The following is a 13,231-nucleotide window of genomic DNA, read 5'->3' on the forward strand; positions in this document are numbered from 1 at the left end:
CAGAGGACACTGTCTGGCACTATATGGGGAGTACCGAACAGTGGACCTCACAGTGACCGGGAGCACTAATCGTGGCACCGATCAGCCGTGAGGTTACATAAAGGAGAGGCAATAGAGATATTTCGGCTGATTGTACGAGCGCAGGCAGTTGCCTCACGTGACTCAACCTGCGGCAGCCCCAACCCTTTGCCGGACTAACGCCGCTTGCGGCTGCTAAGCCAGTAGTCAGAGGGCGCCTAGCAAACCTGGCTCGCGGGTGGAGGTGGCTGCCGGGTGGCTGCTGGGGGGTCCTGGCACCTGGGTGGTGCTGGCAGCCCGGCGCCTGGGCTCCAGTCTTTCGCTCGCCTCGCCTTCTCGTCTTTGCCCCGTCACCTGTCGACCTCCGACTTTCGTTTCTGTCTTTGTTCTTCCCAAATCCCTTCCGACCAACAACTCTCCGCTCCCATTCTCACTCACCACCTCGTTCCCACCGACGTCTTGAGTGTTGCGCCCGTCCGATACCTCGCTCCTGCTTGTCTCTGACGCAAGCCGTATCCGCCATCATCGTCATCCCCTCCCGAAGTCACCCATTGATACAAATCGATCAAAGTGACGCCCCGCTCCACCACTACCCAAGTGACAGCTTTGCTGGATCACAGCGCTCTCTTCGCGACTCCTCCGCTATCGACGGTGGCGCGCAAACCACCGCGGAAGGACTGGATTTGCGCGATTTCATGTCCTCTACAAGCCGGCCAACTGCCATCCCGCCATCCCCAACTTCTCCCTCTGAATCGGGCCTCAAGCGACGGCGCCTGTCTGACAATCTTCCGCACTCCCCCATTTCCCCTTCTTTTATGTCAGTCGCTACAAAGAGTTATGTCTCCTCTTACGGAAATACACATAATTCCGACGAGACTTCGGGGCGCTCGTCTCCGAACTCACCAAAGGCTTCAGCACCGCGTAACCAACAACCGTTGTCCCGTACCACGCCGTCCCTGCCAACCCCTGCGCACAGTGTGACGGGCACTTCCTCTGGATTTGAAATGGCTGATGATATCGATTCACATCGGGACAAGCGTCAAAGACTTGATTCGGATAGAGATCAAGAGGCGGATCAAATGGAGGTAGAACCCCTTGGAGAGGCAACAAATCATGATCGGAACGATGAGATGGAAATAGAGGGCGAAATTACTGGCAAGGAGAACAGCGCTGAACTGGGAGCTACAGGAAAGGCTGCAGAGCTAACGGTGGATGAGAAGACCCTGGACCAACTACAGAAAGATATGGGTGAAGCCTTTCTTCTCTGCAGATCCAGTAAGACTCTCCACTTCTCCACCACTCACAATCTATCCTTGCAGGTTTGTTAACAGACATTCTCACAGAAGTTGAGCGCCAGAAACCGAACCCGCAGCAGCATTTGTTGGCATTATATGGTCTGGGCCCATTATTGCACAGTGTCGCTCGCACCGATCCGAGGACTGGTGAGAAAATAAATAAGCTGCGGAAATCGTACGAGGGTCAGATCAAGGGATTCGCCCTGGCGGGGCGGAACAAACCTGTCAAGGGCGAACGTAACGTGGAAGAAGACCAACCCGGACCGTTACGGCGCATGGCTGGATCGTCTGCTTGGGGCCTTCAACCAGATGAGCAGTGGAATGCAGAACACGCAAAGTCCAAGATTGAAGTTACGCCTGACTTCCGAAACAAGTTGAAACAAGCCATGCAAATGCAGCCAGGCACAGTTCGCAACAACGCTCACTGGGAGGATATGCTCGGATTCGATAAGCCGAAACCGAACGTGGCTCCGGTGCAACAATCAACCCCTCGGCCTGTCGCAAACGGGGTGGTACGACAGTCTCAACAACCATCTGCAGAAGCCAAACGACAGACTCGTGGGAAAAAGCGGAGTTATGGTGATGATAGTTTTGTCGGCTACGGAGAAGGTTATTCGGACCCTGAAGATGGCGATGGCGACGAATATGGCAGCCAAAGAAAACGGAAAAAGGTGATAGCCACGGACTACTGATGGATTGATCTGTGACTTACCCAGCCTCAGGTTTCGTCTGGGACACCTCTTCCCTATGGACCAGATCGCTAAACGCGGTCGGCAGTCCCGTTCGGCGGCCATGCATATTCACGACATCACCTTTGAATGCATATTCTTTGCCATATTTTGCATGCACGGGATGTTTTCAAGATACCCTAATGAGGACAGATAGAGAGAACAGAAAAAGGGATATGGGCGATGGGCGGTCAAAACTCGTGGAGGCGTTTCAGAGGGGGAGGGTCGGTCTTTGTCTTTCGCATGCTATTCCAAGCATTGAACATTGGGCTGCAGGGAGGATGGAGGCAGGATATTCGTGCTTTTCCCTGATTCGGGATGGCGAGTGACGGTTTCTACTATTACTTCTGCTCGATCAGCGTCGACAGAGCTCAAACTACAATGGGGGGAAATAGCGGCGGCCTCCGGATGACATTGCAGGTCTGTTCACGCCTTGTGGCATCGTCCTGAGGCGCGTTGTGTACGAGCGATCATGACACTAAATGAACAACACATTCATCGAAAACCTGCCTATATATCTTTCGCCTGTCTCATAATGCCGCCTTTGATTGTTCCCGGAGAGACGAGGTATTCATATTTCGCGGTTGCAGTCGTGTTTTCTTCAAGTGCAGCCACACTCTTTCATCGACCTCGCCAATTGACTTGATACGAGCTCGATCTGCTTTGTAGGTCAAACCCTTCGACCCAAGAAACACAGCCCAAAGACAAGATGCCTTCGTCCTATCTACCTATGCCCGAGCCTACCGTGCCCAAAAGACCTCTATCGTCCTACAAACTCATCTCGTACGACATCTACGGCACGCTCATCGACTGGGAGACGGCCATTGTGAGGCTCCTTCAACCGCTAGTCTCGCGCATCCCCTCATCCTCCCCCCTCAGCCAGGAATATCAAGACAGCACGAGCCCCGGCACCGAAGGACGGATCCGACTCGCGGCGAAGTACAACGACATCGAACATGAGTTGGAGGAAAAGAACCCATCTCAGCAGTATGACGAGCTCCTGCGCGACATCTACCTGCGCATCGCGTCCGACTTTGGCCTCGAAGTCACCGGCTCGACCGAGGACGAAGCAAAGCGGTTCGGCGAGAGCATAGGCACCTGGACACCGTTCCCGGACACGGTCGACGCGTGCCAGCGGCTGGTGAAGCACGGGTTCAAGCTGGTGCCGCTGTCCAACGTCGACCGGGCCAGTTTCGCGCGCACCTGCTCGGGACCGCTGAGCGACGTCGACTTCTTCCGCGTCTACACGGCCCAGGACATCGGCTCGTACAAGCCCGACCTCCGCAACTTCGAGTACCTCATCACGCACGCCAAGGAGGACGCCGGCGTGGAGAAGCACGAGATCCTGCACGTCGCGCAGAGCATCTTCCACGATCACATCCCGGCCAAGAAGATGGGGTTGGCCAGCGCGTGGATCAACCGGAAGGGGGCGGGCATGGGTGGCAACGAGGCTATCAGAGGCATCCATGAACGGGGAGAGGTCGGGTATGGATGGAGGTTTGGGACATTGGGGGAGTTGGCAGATGAGGTTGAGAGGGAGAAAGGACAGGAAGATAAGTAGTGTATCGCAGTGGAGGATCTTGACATTTTGTTCTTCGTCTTTAATGCCATTGCCAGTGCCCTATCTCAGAGCTGCCCTCCCCAGGCCGTCTATCTTACATCCCCCGTCTGTCAGGCCTTCTCGTGAAAGTCGGCGCCACACAACAGCCTTCTCTTATACTCCTTTCAATCTTTCCTCCTCCAAGACGTTTCTGGTTCTGCAAGAGCCTTTGCATTCCATCCTGGATCACTGCTCTCGGTGACGAGAAGCCCTGCCCAGTTGGATCTGTTTGTTTCGGTCAGTATTGCGCTGTAGACTTGAAACGGTTGTCGAGCTGCTTACCTGCAAGGTCTTCTGCTCCCAGCCCTTGGTGAAACTTTGAATCTTTTCCACACGGCGTGCCTGTTCGTTGCTTTAATCCCATTGTATGGCTTTCCGACATGGCTCCCTTCTGCCGTATGCCTCAGCAAAACATGGCCCGTTTTGGCAAATACTTGGTCGAAGCGCATGATGTGCAGGTCTGAAACGCCGGCCATCACAACGGCGTGTGAGTCCGGGTAGTCCATGGGTATTTCGCAGTCCGAAAGGCCTCTGGTGCCCAGAACCAGCTGTCACTGTGACAGAGGTGTGAAACAGATTGACCGCCTTTGTTCTGGGTCGGGGGGTAGGCGATGGCCATGTATTGTTTACATATGTCGATGTTGTGCTGATTTCGCGGACAGAGGGTTCAGTCAGTCTTGTGATATAGAAACATATGCAGTGTGCTCTCGAACGTGATGGACAGGCTATTCTCGCCTCTTCCTCTGGCGTTTGATCTGTGGGCGTTTGATCTGTGGACATGAGCCCTTTGAAGACATTGTCGCGATTCGTATAATTCAGCTAGCAGGGACTCTCAGAAACGATTTGCTTGCTACACTCCTGAACTTCTTTTCTGTGATGACTCGAGTGTACATTTCGAGTGCTGCAACGGGGTTCTGCTCGCTTGATATCATAGTGAAGGTTCAATGAGGTCATGCGGGCGAGGAGTGTGTTGGTCAGTGGCCGGCGCATGCGATTGGCTTCAGGCAGTATTTCGACCGCTCTTAGACGCTGTTAGCTGCTGTGGTGTTGGAGGGATTATACCTTCCTCAGTTAATCCACCGATCTCGAGCGAGTAGATACGCCTCAATAGATGTATGTGGTCGTGTGGTGTGGGGGACGAGCCGAACATCAGCCGCGCCAGACTTCATCGTCTTTGTGTTTTGCGTTGCCTTCCTCTTCTTTCCTTCCCACAATCCTCCATTGCTCGGCAGAGGCAAAACGCTAAACTATGGCACGCAGATCCATTCCTCGAGTCACAGCACATTTGCCGACAGGTATGGACGAGATTCGCGATCTCCCAACCAGAGACGAGGCTCTCGCTCCGAGGTCAAGGCCATTAAACCGATTGAGGAAATGTAGCAATAAGCCACACCGCAGCCCCTGCTTGGCTTCTGCCCAATAGTCGACAAGATGGCTGGATCTCCCCCAAGGTCTTCAGGACACCGTCCATTTCATTCAATCTTCTTGTTCCACCTCTGCTTAGGAGCCCTTTCCTCCTGAACCATGTCTCTGAGGTTTTCACATACATACTCAACAGACGGTCATGGCAAATGCTCGCCGCAGTGCTCGATCCAATATTTTCATCCAACATGATCCAAATGCTTCCCGTTACAGCCAACGACTTTCGAAGGAACAATGGGAAGATATCAGGCCCAGAGTGGTGGCACTCTGCAGTCAAGATGTCAGTATTTCTGGCATCCTACGAGAGTTGCAGTCCAGTAACATCTCTGTGACAAGAAACCAACTTGACGGGAAAATGAAAAGATGGGGGCTTAAGGGGAGCACTCAAGGGCTTTCAACGCAGGCCATGCTTGCTGTTCCATATGCCGCAATGTCGGAGCAAGCAGCCATTTCGGGAGAAAATGCGAGAAATCCAGCAGAGCTACTCTCGCAGAGTGCTAGCTCTACATTGTCGACTATGAACCCTGCTGGTTCAAGTTACGGCTCGGCTCCCGAATCCAAACCGCCTCAACTCGAGGAAGCCTCCCCATTCGAACCTACCGGACTGAGCCGAATCTCGAAGTCGCAATACATAGCAGACGCATCCGACACCGATATCATCTTGACCGAATATTCCGTCATTCCACCTACCATCGTGCCGTCAGAAAGCTCGGCTGGTGCTGCTGCATCTGATCTCCAACCTCAAGCCAGAGAGATGATGGAAACAGAAGACAATAACATGACGCAGAGTTTCACTCGCAAACAAGATTCTCCCAAGCACAGCCTGGGTCAAAACCCGCACCGTCTACCCCAGGTGCTACTGGACGAACGTCATCCGAGACTCGAAATTAATTCGTTATGTTTCGATGATGAGGGCATAATACCCCGGATGTTCTGCTTTTTTGTCACCAAATATGGCGCTTCTGTTAGTGTTCTCAAACGCCTCGGATACATGGCAACGCTGCTTTTGACATTGAATTTCCAGAGCGAGGCGTATCAACTGTCACTTCGTATTGTCGATCAGATCAATCGACAAGCATCGGTTCAGGGGGTTTCACGTCAGCTTCTGCCGTTATATGTCATATCGTGTGCTCAATGTGCTGGCTCAGTGGGCGAAAGATTGGAAGCAATGTCGCTTGTTCGACAGACCTATAATTGGCTGTCAAGGTGCCATCAGTCTGGACAGCACACGGGCCAAAAGACTACTTCATGTCTGGAGGTCCTCCTCCAAGTGGAGGAAGATAACCCAATGCAGCGAGATAAGGTGACAGCCTACTGGTTCTTGAACACTGCGCTCTTCGATTTCCAGCAAGACGACGAGCACTTTATTTGGTCAGAAACGTTGTCATGCCACAGCATTGACAGCGCTTTTCATCTTCTCCACGAGGACAGGGGTATCTTGAACTTAATAAAGAATGCGATTACCCAGCTAAAGAAGCGTCTACAAGCCTATAGGAAAGAAATCGATGGGCTATGGTGTGGCAACCTACGAGCCTTCGAAGACGATCTCTACATAGGTCGAGAATTGGCACGCTTGGTTTTGAAGCCTCGTGTGTCACAAGATGCTGGACATCTCGATGATCTGGTCTCTCCTGAGAGCGCAGAAGATTTTGGAAACTCAACACTTGTCTCCCAACTCCTGGCACCCGTCTTGTCGGTGATGTGTGTTATGATCGGCAAGCAGGGGAGAAGAGAATGGATCGGTGACGGACGTTGGAGCGCCTCAACCAGCAACTTCAAACTCTCAGCTATGCTCATGGATGCGGCTCTGTCAATCCAGCGAGCAGTATGCCGTGGCCGGAAGGTTGAAGGTGGTGGTGTCCTTGATGGCTTGATAACGGCCGACAGCTATGAAGGCTTCATCGACGCATGTCTTCGCGAATTAAATGCCAGGGAGATGAGGAAGTTTCGGTCAGAGGCAATGGACGACAAAGATCTGATCAACATGACGGCTCTCCTGGCGAAAGTGTCGAATCACTCAGACCTTGACTTATTGGCCATATCATTTCTGCCATCGATGGTCTTGACTCTGCAGGAAAGGACACACTTCCCACCCCAACCGATCCGTCCCGCCACTCTCTCAAATCGCCTCCACGTTGAAGCTGTGAGGGCCTACAGCGCAGAGGCTTGGGTCGGCCCACCTCTCGCCCGATCTTGTACGTCGTCGATAAGTTCGGGTTACAAGTCTTTCAAGACAACAACGGTTGCACATGGAATGGTCGGATCTATGCAACCCCCAACGATTCCTCCAGTTCCAATGGTGAATTGGTCGGAGCTTATGAGCTTGAAGTTCGATGTTGGGACAGGTTTCCCTTCGATTCATATGACGAGTGTTCCTTCTGTCATCTCAACCCGCGACTTTGAGTGTCACACGGTAGACGAAGACATAGTCTTGTGAAATGTGGGATCATGGTGGGGAACGACTACTGACCAATGTTTTCATCGAGGGCTTGCTATGGGACGATCGGAGGATGTGGTTCTTGACTACTTGGGGTTTGGACGGAGGGATTGAAAGGCGTCGGGGTATTAAAATGATATAGTCATGACTGACAAGCTGGCAATGCTGATGGCCGTCGTCACGGAGGGTCTCCCCTTGACGTGTCCATACTGATCTGCCCGGTCTTTTATACCGAGGTGATCAATCACAGGTACATTACACACATCGAGAATCACAATACCACCGCTTTTAATAGGAAGATCCCTGAAAATCCATGACACATTGAGTTGTATTCGACCCCCTCTAAGATCCCTCGGTAGGTATAGGGACGTTGAACCCGTTGAGGTTGACCGACACCAAAGCGTACAGCGACACGAGAAAGATCAGCTCGGACAGCATCTTCTGGCCCAAGACACGGACGCCCTGGGCGTAGAGGTCGTCGGACAGCGGACCTCCCGACACCAGGGCTTTGGAGATGTCGTGCACGAGCGTTTCGTCGGGCGAGAGACCGCCGTCGGGAATCTCGCCTCGCGCCAGGGCGGCGACCTGGTCCGGGTCGAAGTAGTGGCGCGACAGGCCCGAGTGAGCGTAGACCTCGTAGGCGGCGCGGTAGTGCGAGCCGACGGTCAGGATGGCGACCTGGCGCAGCGTCTCCGGCAGCGTCGCGGCCCGGAACATGACCTTGCTGAGGTGCCACATGGCGGCGCCGACGACGGGCTCGTGGATCCACGCGTTCCACGGGCCCAGCAGCGCGCCCGTGCTGTCCCGCGTGATGAACGACTGCTGCCCGTCGAGCGTCTTGACGATGTTGTCCACCACGTCGTCGTACAGCGCTCGCTGCGCCGGGTCCAGCTGCTCTGGCGGCACGGGCTGGAGGCGCATTCGAGATGTCATTTTTGTCTACCTCTCTCTATTCTATATCTCACTCTGACTCGAGAAAAGGAGCGAAGTGGGTTGTAATTCTCGTGAGTGAGTGGTAGTTTCTTGACCGGATGGAAGGTGTCTGGGGGGGTCGTATATGTGTGTGGTGTGCGTGCGTGTGTGCGTGTAGTATATAAATCCCACCCCTCGCAGCTCTGCAGTTGTTGAAACCCGATACAACCCGCAGAGAATCACCTGTCGATGAGTCGATGAGTTCAACAGGAACTACCAACACAACCAATCCTTCGCCCGCGGCCACTGACCATCGATAGCACTTTATCTCGCCCATGACGTCCTGTCCTTTCCTCCCCTTTTTCCTTTCTGAGCCGCCTTGCGTGTTTTTTCCCTCAAAATACCGTCATTCTCCCGTCCTGATCGAATCCCCTCCAGTGTAAACCGGCGGAATTATCCATCTTGTCTCGATATGGAAAACAGACATGGTGGTCCGCATTGGCTAAACAATCTAGCCGAGACACTCACTCATGTAAGCAGAGAGGAGGGACGTGGTGTGGTGTGGCGCCACCTGTTTCCTGTTTCCTGGAGCCGCTGCTGCCGGGAGATAATCGGCATGTGCGAGATAGAGATGGAGATGGAGGGAGAGAGATACCGAGTAAATCAACCGACGACCCTTGTGTCCTCCATTCTGTCCGTTGGTGGCGGTGGTGATGGTGGTGGTGCCATGAGGCTGTCTGTTGGCTGGGCTCGTTCGTCAAGGGATGATGCATGGGCAACGTCGTGGCGTGGCGCTAGGCGTTAAGAAGTGGAACCTCCCCCCTTGTACGAGGTACATTATATCCGTGGACCAGAGGCTAGGGTTTAAACTAATTATTAACAGCGCAGCCCGAGCCGGGAGAGGCACTGGTGGGTAATAGTTCCCAAAAGGGAGGGGGGGGGGTCCCCCAGAGGAGAGAGGAGGCCCACTTTCTAGTTTTCATCCTCAGGTCACACACCCTCTACAAAGTGCAAAAGAGAGAGGTCTGGCGCGGGTATGGGATGGGATGCGAGGATTGAATTGACTTGGAGTACTACTATGCGAGAGAACAAGGTTCCTCTCTCTGAGAAACAGATAGGGTGGGAGGGGAGACAAGAGGGTGGGATCGGACTTGGTACTGTTTTGGATTATCAACATGAGGAGGAGCATATACACAGGATAGTTTTCTTTTTCTTTGGATACGAACAAGTACAGGGAAACCCAAGAAGACAGCAGACAACCCTTGTAAATTCAGAATTTCAGCACGGCTTTGCCAAAGTTCCGCCCCGAGAACAGCGCCAGCAGCCCGTCAATGGCGTTGTCAATGCCCTCGCACTCCCACGTCACCACCTTGAATGTCCCGTCCTTGATCCACCGCTGCACCTTGGCCTGGTGCTCGGCGTGGTACTTGTCGCCGAAGCCGTGGTCGAAGACGACGAACCCGCGGACCGTGAGTCGCCGCCGCAGGATGAGGCTGTAGTTGTACAGGGGATACCGTTGGCCGGGAGTCGCGTTGTACTCGGAGATCAGGCCGCAGACGATGACGCGCCCGTGCTCCTTCATCGCGCCCAGGGCGGCCTCGAGATGCTCACCGCCCACGTTCTCGTAGTCGATATCAATGCCGTCGGGCGCCAATCGCTTCAGCGCGTCGGCGGGCCTCTCTTTCTTGTAGTTGAACCCGGCGTCGAAGCCGAGCTCGCGGATGATGAAATCGAGCTTCTCGTCCGATCCCACGCTGCCAATCACCCTCAGCCCCTCGCGCTTGGCTAGCTGGCCGACCATGCTGCCCACGGAGCCGCTGGCGGCGGAGATGAAGATCGTCTCGCCCTTTTTGGGCTGTCCGATCTCGTAAAAGGACGAGTATGCCGTCAGGCCCGACATGCCGAGGGCCCCCAGAAACACGCGGACGTCCTCCAGTCCCAGAGGATTCTCGAGGTGTTGGATCTTGTCGAGATCCGCACCGCTCACCGACACGTATTGCTGGATCGGAAGTTCCCCTATGATCTGATCCCCGGGCTGGTACTTGGGGTGGTTCGATTTGAGGACCCTCGCCATGCATTGGTTGAACAGCGGCTTGTTCAGCTCAAAGGCCGTCGCGTTGGACTTGATGTGCGCCGGGCGCATACGTCCCTTCATATAGGGATCGAAACTTGCATATTCTGCTTGTAACAGTACTCCCCCGGCCGGGGCAGGGGAGCATCCATCGTAGTCGACAACTGTTTCAATTGTCAAGTCCCTACCTGCCACGGGGAGCCCCTCAGGGATTTGTCTGAAGACCATCGCCTTGTTAACCACCATATTCGCAGCTTGTTCGCCCGGCGTCTCCGATCGGTCGAGAAAATAAGAGGAGGCAAGTCGTGAACTGCAGCAGACTGTAGGAACAGAGGAAGGGAAAGGTGGTTTTGTGATCCTGATCTCGTCTCTGGGATGTGCAAGCGCCCCAGCCGGCTGAGCTGCTAAGTCCTGCATCTTGTATAGCAAGGGGCTTGTTCATTTATCCTTGACAAGACTTCACGGGCAATAGTCAATGGAATCACGCCGCGGTCTCCATTACCCCGCGTATCTCACCTCTATACTCACCTGATGAGTATCAGACTTGCGCCGCGGACATGATGGTCCTCCTCCGGGAGGAAGAGACCATACTCCCGACACGACGACTTAGTCATGGCCACATAGATTTCCAATGCTTTGGCCTCCCCCCAACGGAGATCCAGAACTCAAGAAACGGCCCAAGTCGCATGTGAAGTCACCCTCCCAAATAGTTCCTTCGAGCCCAGGCTGCTGCTGATTGGCCCGTCGACCACATGTCCAGCCCCTCTCTAAAGCCGCAGCGAGGCCTAAAGATGCTCCGGTGGAGCCGTTTGGCTCCTCTGGGAGAAACACAGCATTAGTACATTGCTCTCTCGTTGCAACAATCCCATACCTCTGTGGTGTGCTATCTAGATCGATCGATACGTCGTGTGCATTATCCATCGAGCTGCCTGACGTGACATTTCTGTTCCAGAGAAAATGACTCAGACTGTTTCGTAGTGAAGGAGCTATTCGTAAGCAATCTCTTTAGGGTAGTGGTTCGGTGCTTTTGCATGGGATGTTGTCGAACAAGTCCCATTCCCATTGTGATATATATATAGGATGGAAAGGTGTGCACGCAGGAGGAGTGCTCTGCAGAGTACAGCAAGTCAGCAATAGAGAAAGTAAGAAACTCACTGACTCCTCCCCTCTTGACAACTTATCCGCCCGCACATCGATATCTTCCGCCTCAAGACAGCCATTGGATCCTATCACCGCTCCACGACATGGCTCACCATCATATCGCATACCAGACCGTCAACCCGGCCAATGGGCAATTGGTCAAGGCCTTTACGGCGACAACTGATGAACAAGTGTTTGCCGCCCTCGAGACAGCCCATGAGGTCTACCAGAAAGACTGGCGTCGCAGATCCGTGGCTGAGCGCGGTAAAATCATGGGCAAGGCTGCAGCCTTGATGCGCGAGCGCAAACAGGAGCTCGCGGAGCTCGCTGTGCTGGAGATGGGTAAAACCATTGGCGGTATGCTCGGCGAGGTCGAGTTCTCGGCCGCTATCCTGGACTATTACGCCCAAAACGGAGAGAGGTTCTTGCAGACGGTCGACCTACCAGGCGTTCCTGGGGCGGTCATTGCCTCCGAGCCCATTGGGGTGATTCTCGCTATCGAGCCATGGAACTTCCCTTACTACCAGGTCGCTCGTGTAGCTGGCCCTCAGATTGTCGCCGGAAACCCAGTCTTGCTCAAACATGCACAGAGTGTGCCGCAGTGCGCGCTCGCCCTCGAGAAGCTGTTCATCGACGCCGGAGCACCAGCGGGTGTTTACACTAACCTATTCTGCTCAATTCCCCAAATCAACGCTCTTATTGCCGACTTCCGCGTCCGGGGCGTAACCCTTACCGGGAGTGAACGCGCTGGCGCATCAGTGGCGGAGCAAGCCGGCCGTCATCTCAAAAAGGTCGTCCTAGAGTTGGGAGGTTCAGACCCACTGATTGTTTTGCAGGATGCACCGCTCGATCAAGCCATCGAGGTCGCAGCTGCAGGTCGTATGATGTGTATGGGCCAAGCTTGTGCCTCGATCAAGCGATACATCATTGTGGGTAAGGAACGGGGTCAGGAGTTCCTCGATGGTGTCAAGGCAAAGTTTGAAGCCATGAAAGCCGGTGACCCAATAGACCCAGCAACAACCTTGGGTCCTGTTGTCTCTGAATCCGCCCTGGAGGGCCTCATTGGTCTCATTGGCGAGGCCAAAGCCGCCGGTGCCACGGTAGTATTGGGTGGAAAGCGTATCGACCGCCCGGGCTACTATCTAGAGCCAACGCTTATCACGAATGTGTCTCGAGACAACCCACTGTTCATGAAGGAGGCCTTTGGCCCAGTGGCTACCCTGTACGTGGTCGACACCGAAGAGCAGGCCATCGAACTCGCTAATGCTACGAAATTTGGCCTGGGTTCGTCGGTTTTCTCCAGCGATATCAAGCATGCAAAGGAAGTGGTGGGTCAGATCGAGGCTGGGATGGTCTTCATCAACTCCGCTGTTAATTCTGGGCCGGGCGTGCCATTTGGTGGTGTGAAGAATTCTGGGTTTGGACGAGAGCTGAGCGAGCTCGGTATCCAGGAATTTTTGAACAAGAAGCTAATCCGTGTGCACGAGAGCTGGCTGTGAGCATACAAGACTTCTCGTGTCGAAAGCCTTGCTGTCTTGAAGGGATAGGGAGGATATAGCGGTAATTCAATCACAACAAATTCTATATTTGATCGTCAGACACGTCGAT

The 13,231-nt window shown here is 54.0% G+C and overlaps 7 protein-coding genes across 7 annotated transcripts; 4 read left to right on the plus strand and 3 right to left on the minus strand.

The window, feature by feature from the left end:
• Positions 1-833: 833 nt before the first annotated feature.
• On the plus strand, positions 834-2,005 carry Z517_10608 (uncharacterized protein; the record flags this gene model as incomplete). The annotated part of the gene is made up of 2 exons (XM_013424217.1): positions 834-1,293; positions 1,362-2,005. The coding sequence occupies 2 exons, from the start codon at positions 834-836 to the stop codon at positions 2,003-2,005; spliced, it is 1,104 nt and encodes a 367-aa protein (XP_013279671.1).
• A 745-nt stretch (positions 2,006-2,750) lies between these two features.
• On the plus strand, positions 2,751-3,602 carry Z517_10609 (haloacid dehalogenase, type II; the record flags this gene model as incomplete). Its single annotated transcript, XM_013424218.1, has 1 exon — positions 2,751-3,602. One exon carries the CDS (start codon positions 2,751-2,753, stop codon positions 3,600-3,602), a length of 852 nt encoding a protein of 283 aa, XP_013279672.1.
• A 164-nt stretch (positions 3,603-3,766) lies between these two features.
• Z517_10610 (uncharacterized protein) lies at positions 3,767-4,147 on the minus strand (the record flags this gene model as incomplete). Its single annotated transcript, XM_013424219.1, has 2 exons — positions 3,767-3,866; positions 3,924-4,147. The coding sequence occupies 2 exons, from the start codon at positions 4,145-4,147 to the stop codon at positions 3,767-3,769; spliced, it is 324 nt and encodes a 107-aa protein (XP_013279673.1).
• A 1,058-nt stretch (positions 4,148-5,205) lies between these two features.
• On the plus strand, positions 5,206-7,500 carry Z517_10611 (uncharacterized protein; the record flags this gene model as incomplete). Its single annotated transcript, XM_013424220.1, has 1 exon — positions 5,206-7,500. The coding sequence occupies one exon, from the start codon at positions 5,206-5,208 to the stop codon at positions 7,498-7,500; it is 2,295 nt and encodes a 764-aa protein (XP_013279674.1).
• Positions 7,501-7,842: 342 nt separating this feature from the next.
• Positions 7,843-8,433, minus strand: Z517_10612 (uncharacterized protein; the record flags this gene model as incomplete). The annotated part of the gene is made up of 1 exon (XM_013424221.1): positions 7,843-8,433. One exon carries the CDS (start codon positions 8,431-8,433, stop codon positions 7,843-7,845), a length of 591 nt encoding a protein of 196 aa, XP_013279675.1.
• Positions 8,434-9,682: 1,249 nt separating this feature from the next.
• Z517_10613 (uncharacterized protein) lies at positions 9,683-10,900 on the minus strand (the record flags this gene model as incomplete). The annotated part of the gene is made up of 1 exon (XM_013424222.1): positions 9,683-10,900. The coding sequence occupies one exon, from the start codon at positions 10,898-10,900 to the stop codon at positions 9,683-9,685; it is 1,218 nt and encodes a 405-aa protein (XP_013279676.1).
• Positions 10,901-11,727: 827 nt separating this feature from the next.
• On the plus strand, positions 11,728-13,122 carry Z517_10614 (uncharacterized protein; the record flags this gene model as incomplete). Its single annotated transcript, XM_013424223.1, has 1 exon — positions 11,728-13,122. The coding sequence occupies one exon, from the start codon at positions 11,728-11,730 to the stop codon at positions 13,120-13,122; it is 1,395 nt and encodes a 464-aa protein (XP_013279677.1).
• Positions 13,123-13,231: the final 109 nt, after the last annotated feature.

This window comes from Fonsecaea pedrosoi, assembly GCF_000835455.1.
Source record: "Fonsecaea pedrosoi CBS 271.37 unplaced genomic scaffold supercont1.7, whole genome shotgun sequence".
Lineage (NCBI taxonomy): Eukaryota > Fungi > Ascomycota > Eurotiomycetes > Chaetothyriales > Herpotrichiellaceae > Fonsecaea > Fonsecaea pedrosoi.